Consider the following 16,051-nt stretch of genomic DNA (forward strand, 5'->3'; position numbering starts at 1 on the left):
CTCCATCTTCTCACCAATTACAGCCTGTTAATAATATATAATCCCAAATTTTTATTAATCCCTTCTACTGAGGGAGGGTATGTCACATTCTATTGACGGGGCCATTGTGCCAAAACAGCAGCAGGGAAGGTTGAATCCTCCCCCACCCCTCTCCTCACCAATTTCCCATCTTTCTCCTCCCTTAGCCATCTTCCTCCTCCTCCAGAGGATGCTGGCAGTCCCTCTTTTTCCTTTATTCCTTCTCTTTTCCTGAGCTAGAGTTCAGAGTGCCTCTTCCATAGCCCCACGGAAGTTTCTCCTCCCCAATAAAGTAATTAAATGATGGGCATTGGGAGGGACTGTTGGGATGATGGTGGCTGAAACAAGATGAGCTCTGTCATCCAACCCCCCGAGCTAAGCCCGGCTGGTTGGGAGGGAGCTGCAGCCCCTGCCTGTGCCATGATCCACGGGGCATCCCGCTCCCGGGAGCCGCTGTACAGCCCGGCAGCCCGTTCCCTCACGTTTCTTGGAGGGGGAATTAAATAATAGAATCATAGAACCATTAAGGTTCAAAAAGACCTCCAAGATCATGCAGTCCAATCTCAATTCTGCCCCTCCCTGTGGCTTTGCTGGGGGCACCGCGGACCTGGGCAGCCCCAGCCTTGCTTATGGAGCGCGTGGGGTGGCAATGACTGCGCAAATCGCGCAGGATGGAGCAAGCAGCAGCTCCTCACCCGTTTGCACCGGGGACCTTTATTAGGCAGAGGCTATAAATTTGCTTGTGCGGATATAAATGTACGGCAGGGGGGCTGGTGCCAGCAGCAAGGCTCGCGCCGAAACACGGCCGATACTTGGCAGCACGCGGAGTCCCGTCCCATCCCATCGATAAGATCATCTGGAGATATCTATACGTTGTAGGCGATACGAGGCTGGCTAAATATACCCTGCCCAAACCTGCGCGTGTGTTCAGAGAGGCTGATGGTTTCTGTTTAAAGCAGGGAGAAAGACAAGGGGGGAGAAGAGAGCCCCGCCATGAGCTCCGCTTTCCAACGTGTCCCGCTCCCTTTCATAACAAACAGCAAGCCGCGGTGGTTTTTTTTTTTTCTGAGCGCTGTTATAATAAGCTCAGATGTTGGATGACATTTTCCCGGTGACTCACATAGTAAAATTAACCTTGAACTATTTACATATTCAATCGCCGCCCTCCTCCTCCTCCTCCCCCTCCCCGCCGGCGTGTGTACATTACAGGAATTCTGGCTCCGTATCAGTTTTTGTTTTGCTGATGAAAAAAGGAAAAAAAAAAAAAAAAAATTTCCCCCCGCCTGGAGTACACATCTACTTGAAGGAAAGAACACGCAGTCCTGGCCTTTGGAAATTGGCAGGCGGCGTGCTGTTCCCGCGCTGATAAGAGGTACTGTAAATAAAACTGTACGGCAGCGCCTGCTGTAAATGCCCCGCGTCTGTACTCATTGTTCTGACAGCTCCGGCTTTTTTTGGGTCCGCTGTTTTGGTACACACTGTGCTTCCTTATGTAAGCCAGTGCGCCCGGCTCCTCCCTGCGTTCGCCCTGTTTATTTTCGCCTCGCCAGGAATTTTTCCTCCCCCCCCCTCCGCCCGCCCCCCGGCCAGATGCTGGCTGTCTTTGCCTGGCCTGGCGGTGCCTCCCTGCGTCTCTGCGGCCCCTCTGGCCGCAGCTTGCGGCGGGCACTGGCCCGTCTCTGGTCCCCGCTAATCCCGTGTGGAAATGGGGGAGGCAGAAGCAAAGCCCGCGTTTAGCAGGACCGTGCTCTGTCTCAGCCTGCGGGTGCTGCGCAGCCCCTCCAAGCGCAGAACGCCCCGCGGTGCCGGTGCACAGCCGCGGGGAGGGGGCACGCACCGCCGGCGAGAACCTGTTGCTGCCACGCTTGTCGCACCCTCGCGGATACGGGCTGCCGTATCCTCGTGGATCGCGCTCGGCTGCGGTGGGGCCGGCGGAGCTTTGAGTGGCGATGGAGAGCCATTGCCTTGGCAACTGCCGGCTGCGCCTTGCCCGCGCCGTGCGCCGAGCTGAGGGCAGCCCGCGCTGCTGCTCTATCGATCTGGCCCCTCGCCGCCCCGGCGGCTTCTCCCCATCCCGCCACCTTCGCGGACACGCTCTTTCTCTCCCTGCTGTGCCTGGAGGGGGTTCCTCCGGCAGTGCCCGCATCCCGGCGCCCCACGTCCCCGATGGTGCGTGGTCCCCTGGCTCGCAGGTGTGAGGGAGCCACCCCGGAGCACCACAAAGTTTGGGTGTGTTTGCCTCTTTGGAGCAGCCGACGGCCCAGGTGCACTCGGGTTGTTTTGAATGCAAACTTGACATCGCAGCGAGGGCGGCGGGGAACAACATATGCACAGTAAACAGGCAGACTGTCATATTGATTAACAGATGAGACCTCTATTATCGATCAGCTCTTGGCGAGAAAATTTATCACTTTTAATTTCGCCGCTGCCAAATATTTCTGCCTGCGAGCCAGCCGTTACTGAGACAATTTAAAGGCAAAGGAATTCTCTTTTCAATGCGTCTTGTGATATCTCTCTCCCTATCGCCTTCTCCCCCCACCCTTCCCCAAATCCCACCCTGATTGTGGGACGGAGGGCTAGGTGAGGTAGGAAGGAGAGGGGAGAGACTGTGGACCCCTGAAACTGGGGAGCACAGCATTCTGCAAGGCAGTGCCCCCACCTTGAATGCTGCTCTGTAACATTCAGCTCTTCGTTCACAGCGTATGAATCAAACCTTGAAATGGGGCCCTGGCTTTGTCCCGCAATGGTGTGTCATTAATCTGGTATCATCTAGAAGCTACTTATCTGCTGCTGGGCATCCTGGGTGTTTCCTCACCCGAACCAGCAGTACATGTTGATAATAATTTTCTAAGAATTGCCCCCAGTCCCACATCTCTTTCCAATAGTCAGAGATGCCTCTGAGCTTCTTGCTCCGTTGTCCTGTTCCAGCCACATCCCTGATCAGGTGCATCTTTGGGTACCAGCAGCACCAGCCACAATGGGAAGGGACAGGAAACCAGTTGCAACTGGATAAGTTGCAGTGCTAATGAAATGCATTGATATTTAATGATTTTTAACGATAATAATCATCTTTTCCATGCAAGCAGCTCTGTATTTTGCTGTGATGTGCAAGGAACAGGAACACAGGGCTGAACAAGGCACTGCATTTGCTGGCTGCATAGGGGACATTACACACGAAACCCCTCCATGGCTCTGTTCCTGGCGTGTTAATGGCAGCAGCAATGTCCGTGTGCACATTCAGCTGTGCGTCCTTCTGTCCATCGAATAACCCTCCTCCCCCTTTTCTCTCCCCAGCGGGTGCCAAGGCCCTGGTCTGCGATCAGTGCGGCGCCCAGTTCTCGAAGGAAGATGCCCTGGAGACGCACCGGCAGACACACACCGGTACGTGGCCCTCCCCTTCCACCCTGCACTTAGACACAGCTTTGAACATTTGCACACCACCCTCTGCCCAACAGAGAACTGGATCCTCTGCAGTTCCTGCATCTGCGCTGCCCAGGCAGGCTCAGTTCTTCTTACACTAAAGCCCAGATTTAGGCACCAGTTGGTGCAGTGCTGTTACAGCGCTGCTCAGCCTTAACATGGGAAACAGTGGCAGAGCAAACGTGAGGTCGTTTGTCCTCTTTGCAAGCAAAGCTTGTCCCTGTCCAAACACCTCCCAGAAGTTGGTTTCTGCCATGCTTCTGCTCTGGCACTTCCCAGCCCTTCAGTGATGCCACCATCAGGAGCACAAGGATCTCTTTAAGCCTCTTGCAAAAGCTGCCGTGCCTGGGAAGGGTTTGCTTGGGGGAATTCACAGCCGGGCAGTCCCAGATGGAGCCCTTCACCCTCCAAATCTGGACTGGAGCAGGACAGAGCGCCTGCTCCTCCTGTGCTATATCAGGAGCAGTTTCACTGAGCACAGGCTCATCTTTCAGTGCTGAAAGCCCTGATAAATGCCACTGGCAGTGAGTTTGTGCTCGGGGCTGGCACAGAGAACCCAGCCAACTTCACACTGGGGGTGTGAGGATCGATGCAAAGTGCTGTGTCACCAGGCAGGAATGGCTCCAGCCGTCACCTGGTCATGGAGCTGTGCTGGCCAAGCACCAGTCCATAAATCCTAAAGTACTTGCCTTCCCTGTCCATGTCCGTGCAGCTGGAGGCTGGGTTTTGCCATTCCAGGTCTGTTTGGAAGCCCTCTATGCCATAGGCTGAGGAGAGGGCTGTGAAGGGGCAGCCACAGTGAGGGACTGGCTGCACAGGGCTGAACAGCCCAAGCCCAGGCAGGGGGCTCAAAGGGGCCAAGCAAATTGCAGCTAGTTCCCCCTTTCCTTCTATTTCCCAGACCTGTTGAGCATCCTGGGGTGACAAGTGGGAGCCCAGCCATGGAGCTCAATGATGCCTGCACCCAAAATCATCCTGCAGGTGCAGAGCAGTTTGGGTAACAACCCTGACACTTCTGTAGGAGTTAAACCCCCTTTGGCTGGTGAACCCTTAGGGCTGGACTGTGCCAAAGCTCAAAGGGCAATGGGCAACCGGAGCAGGGGGACAGGGTGACCCAAGGGGAGTTTGTAATCACTGCCTCCAGCTGTAAACATGGCAGAGAGGGCCTGAGTGGCCAGGGCAGACAAAATGAGTAGTTTCCTCTCCTCTGCTGGCATGGAAAGCATCCCTCCCCTGTCTTGCTATAATTAACCCCCTTCTCAAATAATAGCATCTTCCAGAATGCGTTTGTTTTGAGCATCCTCCCTTTTCCCTTAGCTGCAGTTTGGCTGGCAAAAGACTTTCCAGCTTTCCAGGTAAAAGAAATGCATAACCCTTTTTGGTAGAGAGGCAGGTGGTGACCCTCAGGGATGGCATCAAAAGCTGAGCAGGGTGTGTGGTACAGACTGACCAAATCCACCCATATTACTCAAAAACAGTGTTCAGGGGAGATGTGGGACCTCTCCACAAGAGTCACTGCCCCCCCCATATGACCTACAGCCGTGGAGCTTTGTGCGGGAGATGAAGGGTTCTTGGGGTTTTCTTCCAGCATATGGGGCTATTTCTCAGGTGGACTCTCAGCACCCCCGACCCCCTTTATGTTATTTCTTTTCCCCACTGCCCTCCCTGCTGCTTTGAATGATGGTAACACGGGGCCAGGCTGTTGTGCATGTGCTGCATCAGGCACTGCTCATCTCTGCAGAAGAAAACTAACACCCCACTTCCTGAGGCAAGGCAAAAAGCAAGAATAAATACAAAAAAACAGTTCCTGCTTGTAAGCACGGTGCTGGCACTGCTGTGTGCAGCCCCATCGACACAGGGCTGAGACGCCCTCTCCGGGTGTGCACTGTCCTTGGCCCCCGTCCCGCTGCAACAGGAAAAGCAGCAACTGTTTTGGCTCATCTTCCAGCAGCACAAGCTTGGTGCTGGGGAGGAGAGCATGGAAAATTCCTTCCCCTTCTCCTCAAATGTAGAGGAAAAAACAGAATGCATTGAGATGGCAGCCTGAGTACCCCCAGGCAGCACCGCTGGGAGTCGGGATGTGCACACGAGCGGTGTTCGTGCTAACAGGTTTTGGGCTCGTGCTGACGTTTATAAATATCAGAGGTGACTCGTCTCGAGTTTCCTCCTGTGTGCCAAGGCAGTTAGCGCACGGCAGCCGGTGTCAGTCAGCGGGACAGCACAGATTTACTCCTGACCCAATTTCACGTGGCCATGAGCGACACCTACTATAGAGCGTGTTTGCTTTGGCAAGTAGTTGGATTTTTGATTTGTGGGGTTGGCGTGCCCCTGGCCGCACCGCCAAGGATGGTGCAGGACCCTTCACTCTCCCCTGCCCACATCCCCTGGTAGCATTCCCTTCCTACATCCCGTACTCACATCCCTCATATCCCTCGTATCCTCTGTCCTGAGACACCAGTAGCAGAAAAGAATTGATAAAACTGACGTGTAACTGAAAATTGAAAAGCTCTATATCTTCCCCCCTTTTCTTCCCCCCACCGTTTTTTCTTTTGCTGGGATGTTGGTAGCGTTTTGATTTAATAGTTGGCCAAACACAAGGGTCTATTTTATTCAGAGTTTACAGGCCTCAGGGCTGTTATTCCTCCAAATTTAATAGCATTGAAATTGCAGGGTTGGCGATAATTTGCCTATCACTTTCTGCTCTCCCATTGATGTTTATTGTCAGCGGGATGGAATCTCAATCCGATTCACTTAGATAACATGTCTGTTAAACATTTAGATAATTGTGCCATCATTAACTTGTCACATTATTTTAGAGATTCAAAACAGTCGTGCAGTACAAGCGGAGGTACAAAGGGAGAAAGATCTGGTGCATGAGAGCAGGAACCCGGGAGCAGAGGTGGCAGGATGCCCCCGCGCTGGGTGCCGTGGCAAGTGCTGCTCAACGACCGCACCGGGATTTAAAAAAAAAAATTAAAATTATTTTTGTGTTATATGCCAGAGCTCTCGGTGTTTTTCTGTAGAAGAGCATCCCAGCAACCCCATTACTGGCTTGGGTTTGCCAAGGAGTGCGTGGGAGCCTGGAGGAGGAGGAGGGGGCATTGCGCTGGAGCTGCTCTGTCACACGGGCACACACCGCCCCTGTTCTTGGCAAATGTACATTGAGTCCAATTTGTTACATGTTTGCCTTGTCTCCTCACATTCGCTTTGCTTTCTCTGCCTCAAAATGGTTCCAGCCCAAAACCTTGCAGTGATGCTGCAGTATGGCACGCTGCTTCTTCCAGTGTGGAAATGACAGATTTTGAGCAAGTGGAACAAAACACATGAGTTTGGTGATGGGAGCTATAAACCACACCGAAACACAAATTCTGTTTGCCTCACACTCAGCGTGGCACCGCAGTTAATGGTCAGGCCAGTGCTCCGCTGGGATGTTGGCATGACCCTGCTGGTGGCTGGGGCTTGTCTCAGTGGTGCCACTGGGCACCAACAGCCATCTGCAACATCCCTGCTCCAGCAGCAGATTTGGCAGGTGTTGTTAGTGGCTTGTCCTGCTGCATCCTCTTGTACAGTTTGATCAGAGCAATGGCACAAGTAGCCAGCACGAGCAGCTGGCACACTTCCTTTATAAAACCAACCTGATGTGTTCATGGGCTGCCTGTGACTTTCTGTTACCATTTCACAGGACTCGGGAGGGTTTTCCAAGAGCAGCCCAATGAGGCTTCAGAGGGAAATACCTCCGGATCGTGCTTTTCTCCATAGCTGGAGATAATGCACTGTAGTATTAAGTACGCTTAGAGGTAATTATCCCTCCCGTGCTCGCCTCGGCTCCACAGTCCCGGCGGGGGGAGGGAGCGCTGGCGATGCTGTGCTGTGATGGACAGTCAATGCTTCGCAGATTTTCCGTTGGCTGCGAGAGTGGATTCTGGATGCTCAGGTGCCGGCCCCAGCTCACAGAGGGTCTGGGGGCAGCGGGTCCTAGGGGCGCAGCACAGAGCCCCTTTGTCTGACAGTAATGTCCTGTGACAGCACTTGAAATCTGAGTCCTGGCGCGCATTCCTGCGGCCAGGAATCTCCCTGCCTCCCAAACCACGGCTGCTTCTGCCACCTTGACAGCAAATGGCAGCAAGAATTCCCTGTGCTCCTTGGTGCACACATGGGGAAATGTGATGAGGCCAGGCATCGTGTAAGCTGGTAGATTCACCGAAACAAGTGAGGAGATGTGAGCGTGGCAGAGCCGTGCAGCCACGATGGTATCAGGGCCAGTGGTCCGCCTTTAATTTTCCTGTGCAAATACTATTTAAAGCATGATGAGAAAAGCCCTCTCACTAAGCTACGGGGAAAACTTTCTTGTCCTTTAATTCTAGATGAAGGGGATTAGTGTGAACATATTTAACCTCTGACCCATGGACAAAAGCATTATCAAATTTAGTTGCCAAGTGGCTCCCCATTTAACCAAACCAGTGTGGTATCACTGCAAGTTTTTTCCCTCCCTTGAAAGCTTTAACATCTATTGTTGCCCTGGAGCACTGGAGGGACTCAGTAGTCTTCCTCTGCTGGCATTCAGGATGCTAGTCAGAACCCCATAATGGAACACAGCATAACATGGTAGCCACTGCTAGAACCCACAAAGGCTTCACAAAGCCAGCCTTGCAAAAGGCAAAGCCTTCTGTAAATGGGGCTGGTTTCTTCCTGGTTTCTGCGTGCCCAGCTCAGCGCTGGCCACATGCTGGCCTGTGGTGGTACACAGAGGATGCTCGGCTGTCTCTCCAGAGCACAGAGAGATGTCTGTGTCCCCCTTTGCTCTGGAGCACAAGGGATCAGCTATGGCAAGCTTGAGGATGCTCAGCATTTCCATGCTGGGCTTTATAAAAGAGGGATGAAACACGGTCTCAGCGGCGGCCGGGGTCTCCTGGTCCAGCACAGGAATGCCGAGAGGGGCCTCCCGTCAGGAGCCGGTGTCCGTTTACAGTGCATCTCTCATAAACCCAGCGGCGGGGGCGAGGGCAGGGGGACCGGCCCTCCTGGTATGTGATTGATTATCTGGTATTTATGCCATTGAGGACTTTTCAGCGGCTCAGGGTCAGGGGGTCATCTCATGTGTCTTGCTGCAAATCCGCTTCCTTTTGTACAGTGCGGGCTGGGTGAGCAGACACACAAAAACAGCTTTTTCTTTTCCTTGGGAAAAAGGGGAGGGGGGCGGGCTGGTGTCAATGAATTTTTTTTTTCAGCCTTTCCTGAATAGTGTCCTTTTTAATTCCAAAGAACTTTTAATTAAAAGTAGCAGGAAAGTTCATCTCGACAAGGTTTAACTTACCTTAGCAGTTACTTTTGTCCCCCAGGATTCGCGTCTCCCCGCTGTACAAAAACCCCCAACAACTGGGGGCCAGGCTGCGCTCGGTGCCGCTCCACATCTCCCCGGTTTTGCCGAGGGGGCCTTTTCATCTTTTCTCTTTTTTTAATGATGGGGGTGCAGGAATAATAAGCAGATGCTGCGAGTCCCGGCTTTGTGCCTGACGGCAGCCGGTCGCTCCACTGGCCAGGCTCTGCCAGGCGGCCGCCTCAACATCAAAAAGGTCATTTTGTTGGTTGGGGTATGACACGCGGCTTCGTGACAGCTCCGCAGGACTGGAGGATGCCAGAATGGTGCCCCCTGAACAGGAAAGATGCTCGAGTAGAACGGATTGGCAGTGGGCAGGTGGTGCTCTCTGCCGGGTGGGATCCAGGCAGTGGTGATGGTGATAGTGGTCTCCCATGGGAAGACCCCTCTGTCTCCTCACCAAAGCTCTTTTGTGGGAGATGGAGCAGTTTCTAGGACATCAGTTGAACAACAGTTCAGAAGCAGTGGGGGAAATACTCTGGGTTTTCAGCAGAAAGTCAGAAATTTTGTTTCAGCTGATTTCAGTCTGAATTCCAGCTGGGAAGAGGAAATCTGGGAAATCTGGAAATCTGAAAATCTGGGTGCGGAGATGACAAGTAAGTGTGACAGCTTCCCATCTGATGCAGTGGCCAGAAATGCCACCATGATTTGCCCCAGAGAAACTGGTTCTCAGGAAGGGCAGAGGTGTCCCAATGCACAGCTTCCTTGGGAATGGCAGGGGTGAATCTGGCATTCTCCAGAATGGTGTGAGCTTAGGGGAAAGCAGCACAAAAGGGAGGTGTTGCGCGTAGATGTTCAGATACCAGATTACTGCCTTTTGGCCAGGTGAGGTGTTTTGCCAGGAAAGGGGGCAGTAAGGCTGAGTGATAGCTTTTGCCAAGGATGATTGTAAGTGAGTCTGCTTGAATGGGTGTAATACATATTGATATATTTGGATAGTTATTCAGTACAATAAAAAGGCTTTGGGGTTACCACTTTGCAGGGAGTATGTGCCTCCAGCTTTGGCCAGAAGGCTTTAGGGACTGCAAATGGCGTCAAACAACTGTTTGGCCTGAAAAAATGGAAACTGGGCTGTAGACCACAGTGCGCCATAGGTGTGAAGTGTCCGAAGTGCAATCCCAAGCTAGAGGCATTAAAAGCTCAGGAACCTCCCACCTCCCCCAGCCAGGAGGTGGAAATGCAATAAAAAGGATTGGCCCTTAAAAACTCCCTCTGTCAGGTTTGCCTAGCACTCAGCTTCTTCAGGAAGAGGAGGAAGGGCTGCTCAGGCTATGTCAGTGTGGGCTGGGGTGATGCTGAACACATCCCTTCCTTCCAAAGCCTGGGAACCACGTTCAGGGAGTAGACCGAGGAGCAGAGGCAGCACTTTGCAGTGCTGGAAGAAGGAGTTAGGCATGCAGCGCTCCAGGGTGGCTTGTTCTGGGGACAGGGGTGTGTCTGGACCAGTGCTGTCCCCCAAGAGCCTCCCTCACAGGCCCAGAGCTGCCCATATCCCTTGGATTGCATCTCCACGGTGCGCTCACCATCCTGCCCTGGAGACAGGGGACACGTTGCGATCCCCCATGGCAGCTGATCACATACCCTCCCAAAAACGCATTTCCCGTTGAACGCCCCGTTTGGGCCCACGGGCAGCCACGGAGCTTCACCCAGCACGGGTCCAGCTGCCACCGTGATTGACGCAAAGCCAGTCTATAAATAAAGTCTTTCTCTCCTCTCATAAAGACTTTGCGGTTTAGTTTGCTTTCAAGGTCAAGATCAGACCTTTCTAAATAAACACATATCAAAGGATCATTAGCGGAGCAGCACTGTTAAATTGAGATATTAACTTCTGTCAGCCGCGCGTTTCCTTTTTGTTCTGTAACTCGCGACTGCAGCGGGTTTTTATTATTTTGGCCCTAGGCGGTAGCATCTGGCTTCTGTAGAGACTGTAAAAATTAAAAAGCAACACAAATCATTGCGAGAGAAAAGCAGTAAATTCAATGATAAGAATTTAAAATTAAAATGTTTCAGCGCTTTTATATTCTGCAAAACATGAAACGAATGAGTTGTGTGCCTGTTGCCATAAAGCCACCACCGCTAATCGTCTCCTGGCTCCTTCCCTCCCCGCACGTGCCCTCGTAATCGCTTTGCCTGAGCAATCGCAGGAAACACAGTGAGGAAAGGTGATGATGATGGTGATGGTGACAGTGATGGAGTTGGAGAGTGGGGGGGAAGGCACAAAGTGCCGCCAATTGGGGATGGGGGAGCAACGGGCTGCCAAAAGGGAGGCGAGAAGGGGATGCTCTTGTCCCACCCTACTCAAAGGAAGACAGAGAGGTCAAGCTACAAGGGTGTGACTAATGAGCCAGTTCATGGGGATACGGGACCACATTGTCCCCCAGGTCCAGATGGCCCCTGGAATAAATCATCCCCAGCAGGCATGAGCTGCCCATGCCAGAGCTGCAGCTCAGGGCCTGACGCCCGTTGCCCAGGCTGCTGTGGGCACCAGTATCCCATGCATCATCCATGTGCATCCTGCCCTGGGCAATGGGGAGAGCAGGAGCGTGGCTGGGTGGGTGCATCACTGCAGGAGCAAAAAACGAGGCATTTCTCTTGGTGGCGTTTGTTAGTCCCCTGTGCTTGCAAGGTCAGTGTTGGACAACTGCTCTGAAACGCCAGAGTTGTCCTCGGTGTTTGTAAACGGGTGAGCTGGCATGGAGGCTGCAGGCAGAAGTCTGCCCTGCCCTCCTGTTGCAGCCGGAGTGTCCGCGTCCAGCCCAGGAGGAAAACCAGCAGGGGCAGGAGAGCAGGCAGCATTGGCTGCTTTTTAAGAATTAATTTTCCATAGTCAGTTAAAGTTGGGAAGAAAGCTGTGCTATCTCTAAGTAAATAATAATAATCAAACAAATGCCCCCTTGGGAGAAGTTGCCTTCCATAAAGATGGTAATTAGCATGGAAGCTGAGCTTTGGAGTCCAGAGGCAGCCTTTGAAACTAGGATGATTTGGTGACTCTGGCACAAAATGCACGCATTTCCTGTGTTTATCTTATGGGGGTTTTCCCCGCTTTCTCCACTGAACCATGAAGTTTGTAGGGGCTGTTTGACTCAGCACAGTAATGAATGCCATCACCTCTCAGTATCACTGGAGCAGGTGGCACCACACGACACGGCTCCGCACAACGCCCCTACATCCAGGCAGGCATCTGCAGGTGTTGTGTCCCACCAGCAGCATTCAGGGAGGGCTCCTTTGCTCCTGCCTGTGGGTGCACTCCAGGGCTGCCACCAAAAACACTACTTTGAGTTTCTTCATAATCCTGAAAACAGATGCTGAAACTGGATTGATTTTCTTACCCTGCACATGCATCCACCATCATCCGGGGACAAAATGTAGCCTCGCTGCTGGTGCTACCACCAGTGTCTCCAGGCCTGTGCTGGTGCCTGCTTTTCAACTGGATGACAGCAGGGTGTGCTCAGTGTTCCCAGGGTCCTTGTGTCGAGCTGATCTGGGTACCTTCAGGCTGTCCTCCAGGCCGGCTGTGCCTGAGCTTGGGTGCTGGAGCTATAACAGGGATGCTCCAGGCAATGTGCCCCTTGCCAACTGTTGCCTCTCCCAACCTTCCTGCAGGCAGGGCTGAAAGGGAGGGTTCTCTGCCACTCTGGCCACCGTTGCCAGTGGCTCCTTCCTCCCCAGTGCTGCTGTTCCTGCACTATAGGGCCCGCAGCTTCCCCTGTTGCAGCCACCAGCAGTGTTGGCTGGGAGGTAGAGGCTGGTAGAGAGCCTTTGACATGCTGACAAAAATCGTCAAATGTCCCTGAAATCTCATCTCAGGAGTGCCAACAGCCTTTCAGCTCCTGCTTTGCATGGCCAGGATGTTTTGGAGCTGGTCACCTTTGTTGTAAGGACAGCAGCAGTGTCAGGTCACCTCTGGCACATGCACCGTGTAAGAGATGATGTTAAACATGACGAGTGAAGGAGGGAGCCTTGTGGAAGACCCTGAATTATCAGGACTTGAGGCAAGGGCTTGGGGATTTTAGGGCGCGTGCATGAGGCAGCAACAGGCTCTGTCAGCATCCTTTGACATGAGCATGCTCATGCCCGTGATAATGCTGGAGCCTTCCCAGTGTGCCTCTCCACAGCCTTTCATTCCACGTTCTTGATTATTTCAACAGTGGATCGACTCATTTTTCAAGTCTGATAGCAGGGGTCTGAGGACAGGCAGGGAAGGTGGCAGCGTTATGGAGAGGACTCGGGGAGGGGCAGTTTGGTTTGCACATCCCGACGTCGGCGCTGCGTGCCTGGGGACTGGCAGCCCCGTGCTGCCACCATGCTGGGGCTCAGCGGGGATTGCTTCACCAGCACAGTGGCACCGCTCCCTTTGTCCCTCCTGCCCTGCTGCCACAGCATCCCCGGGTCACTCCATTCCCCAGCCACACAGCAGGTCTGGTCTTGGTGGTGCTACCAGGGGCTCTGGGGGCCGGCAGGCCAGCACACGCACGCGTGCTCTAGCACGGGGGGAAAAACTTGAAGTCAAATGTCTGAAAGTCAGATCCCTTTTTAGTATGAATTTGCTGTATCTCATTCTAAGCACTAATTCCAATTTAATTGCAAGTGGCCTGAAGCCTCTTCAATAGGAGTAACAAATGGTTTGATTTTGTAAACTTCATCAGACTGCATTTTAAATGCGACACACTAGCCCGGCTCGAATGCCAATGAAGCACTGAAGTAGCTCTCTGTTTACTAATTATCCGTTTTTACTTCAAGCCACGCTGGCTGGCTTGTCTGATTAAATCGGATTTGTGGGATAGAGAACAGCTAGCAGAGTTTTCTCTATAGTAAACGAGATTGAAACTATGGCCCGCCTGGCTGCACACTGTAAATTATATTTCCTTTTAAAGGGGACGTGTCGCCTTTCTCCTGTGGTGCACCTCCCGCATCCGTAAACTCCACCAGAGCCCAGTGCCGAGGGAGACCCACCCCACCCTGCCTCCCTCACCCGTCGCCACGCCGGTTTTTAGTTTAATTCCTGCTCTGGCAGAGGCAGCGGGTGGGGGGCGGTGCCGCGCTCGACGCCGCGGTGCTGCAGCATCCCTGGCTGTGACTCGGACGGGGCGCGCTGCCGCACATCGCATCTCGCTCGTCATCACGTCTCCGGCGATTGCGCTGCTTTGGGATCAAGCTGCTGGAGAATGGGGATATGGATCTCCGCGCTTGCAGCCATAGGGTTTTCCCTCCCTTCATCAAGCATCCCTCCCCTAAAAATCCGTTTTGGGACCACCTCGTATTTAAAAAGACCATGCAAGATCTGGCCAACACACTTACAAAAGAGCAACTAACACACAAATCACTCCAGCTTCCACCTCGGAACTCTGTGGCAGTGCTAACAGCTGCCCCACTAGTGGCTTTCAGCTGCTGGCACAGCACTGGCTCTGGCAGGGACGCAGAAACTGGGGATGGTGGGCAAAGGTGGCAGCTGAATGTGGCGTGCGGGGCTGTGCTTAAACCTCCCCAGTTGCTAAGACTTCAATTCTGCGAGCTTGACCTACGCCGCCCCCTCCCTTGGTATCTATCTTTGTGCCCGGGGGCTTTTTATATTTTAATTTGCTTTTGAACGTCCTGCAAAATTAATGGCATGCTCGGGGCCATTGTGCGGTGTACAGTAGAGGGAAGGGCCGTCGGCGCCCGCCGAGAGCCAGTGCGTTTCCCGGGGAATGAATTGCTCGCCCGCCTTCACCCCTTTTAATTGTTGACAGTAAAAAGCGTTTAAATGCTGCTTAATTTGTAATCATCTTCCCGCAAAAAGGGGAGAAACCATTAAAATGTCAGGGAAATGAATAAATCCGTCTCTCACTGATTTGGGGCGGCAGCATTTCTTTATCGGGGTGATTTTTCTTCCAAAGGCTGAGGATTGGCTCGGAGCTTCTGTGGCTGGAGCCCAGGGATGCACTCACGACAGGACACAGGGCTACGCCCTGTGTCACCCAGTGTGGCAGCCTCTCAAGAGTTTTGCCATTTTTTTCCCACTTCCCATCCTTTCTCCAGAGGCATGACATAGTTGATATGTATCCTAAAAAAACATCAAGCAACTTGAAGGCCGGCAATGGGGTGGTACCTAGCAGATCCCGGCACTGCCTGCCGCACCCCTTGGCTGCTGGAGAATGTCATCTGAGGAGCCTCGGGGCAGGGAACAAGCGCTGCCTGCGCTCCGGGCTCCGTGTCCCGCTGCTGAGCTCAGTGCTGGGATGCAGGGCCATCTCCCACATCCTCCACCTCTGCGCCCGCCTGGTGTCAGCCTTTGTGTCGCTCAGATGCTCTGCTCTCAGGGCACAACTGGAACCGTGTGCCTTCACAGGCCGTGCTGGTACACACTGACTTCCCAGTCTGGGCCGTTTGTTTACTGATACATTACTTGAAGAAGAAAAAAGAAAAAAGAAAAAAAAAAAAAAGGAAAAAAAAAGAGAGACAGAGAGACATTAAATACGGTCTTTTGCAGGTCTCAGGAGGCAGCACCTGGGGGATGCCCAGCTCCAGCAAACAGCCCCGTCCCCCCATGCGTGCACAAGGCAGCTCGTCCCCATCACTGCGGCTGCTGGAGTCAGCCCATTTTTTTTTTTTTTTTTTTTTTTTCAAACGGGGGCCAATTAGTTTCACAAATGAGGGCCCTACGGTGCCAGGGAGGATTTGTTACGGCCCCGCGCGCCGGCCCAGCGGCATTGTCCTGCCCTCCGCCCCCACGGGAGCCCATTGTCCCTGGCCCCAGCGGGGGCTGCTGGCGGCAGATTTATCGGGGCCGGCGTCCCGCCGGCCGGGGCCTCCGCTCCGCAGCTGGCCGCGGCGCTGGGGGCTCAGCCCCGGGGACCTTTGACCCGTCCTGCTGTCACCGCCGGGGCCGCGGAGGGCCGCGGGGCCACATACCTCTTGGGATTTGCTTCGCGCTGCCCGCTTGGGGCTGCATGCTTTTTTTTTTTCTTTTTCTTTTTTTTTTTATTTTTTGTTTTTTTTTTGCGTTTTTTTTTGGTTTTTTGCTTGATTTTTTTTTGTTTTTTTTTTTTTTTGTCTCGGGAGCATTTTGTCCGCAGCTGCGTGGGAGGCACGTGAGCCGGCAACCCCCTGGGATAAATCCCTGCAGAGGGAGAAAGCCAGCTCCGTGCAGGGCCACCTTTCTTGCTGCTTTTATTCCCATTTCACTGTTTGGTTTTTTTTTATTTCGGAGCATTTTTGGGTATCCCAGTGCAAGGCTGAGATTGAGCATCCCCCCAG

At 53.2% G+C, this 16,051-nt stretch overlaps 1 protein-coding gene across 4 annotated transcripts in view; it reads left to right on the forward strand.

Annotated features, from left to right (window-relative positions):
• ZBTB16 (zinc finger and BTB domain containing 16) overlaps positions 1-16,051 on the forward strand; it is a 54,569-nt gene that overhangs the window by 31,651 nt on the left and 6,867 nt on the right. For all 4 annotated transcript variants that reach the window (XM_040084987.2, XM_040084988.2, XM_040084985.2 and 1 more), the window contains exon 4: positions 3,313-3,399. In XM_040084987.2, coding sequence (XP_039940921.1) covers positions 3,313-3,399 — 87 coding nt within the window. The remainder of the gene's footprint in view (positions 1-3,312; positions 3,400-16,051) is intronic.

This window comes from Hirundo rustica, chromosome 23 (genome assembly GCF_015227805.2).
Source record: "Hirundo rustica isolate bHirRus1 chromosome 23, bHirRus1.pri.v3, whole genome shotgun sequence".
Lineage (NCBI taxonomy): Eukaryota > Metazoa > Chordata > Aves > Passeriformes > Hirundinidae > Hirundo > Hirundo rustica.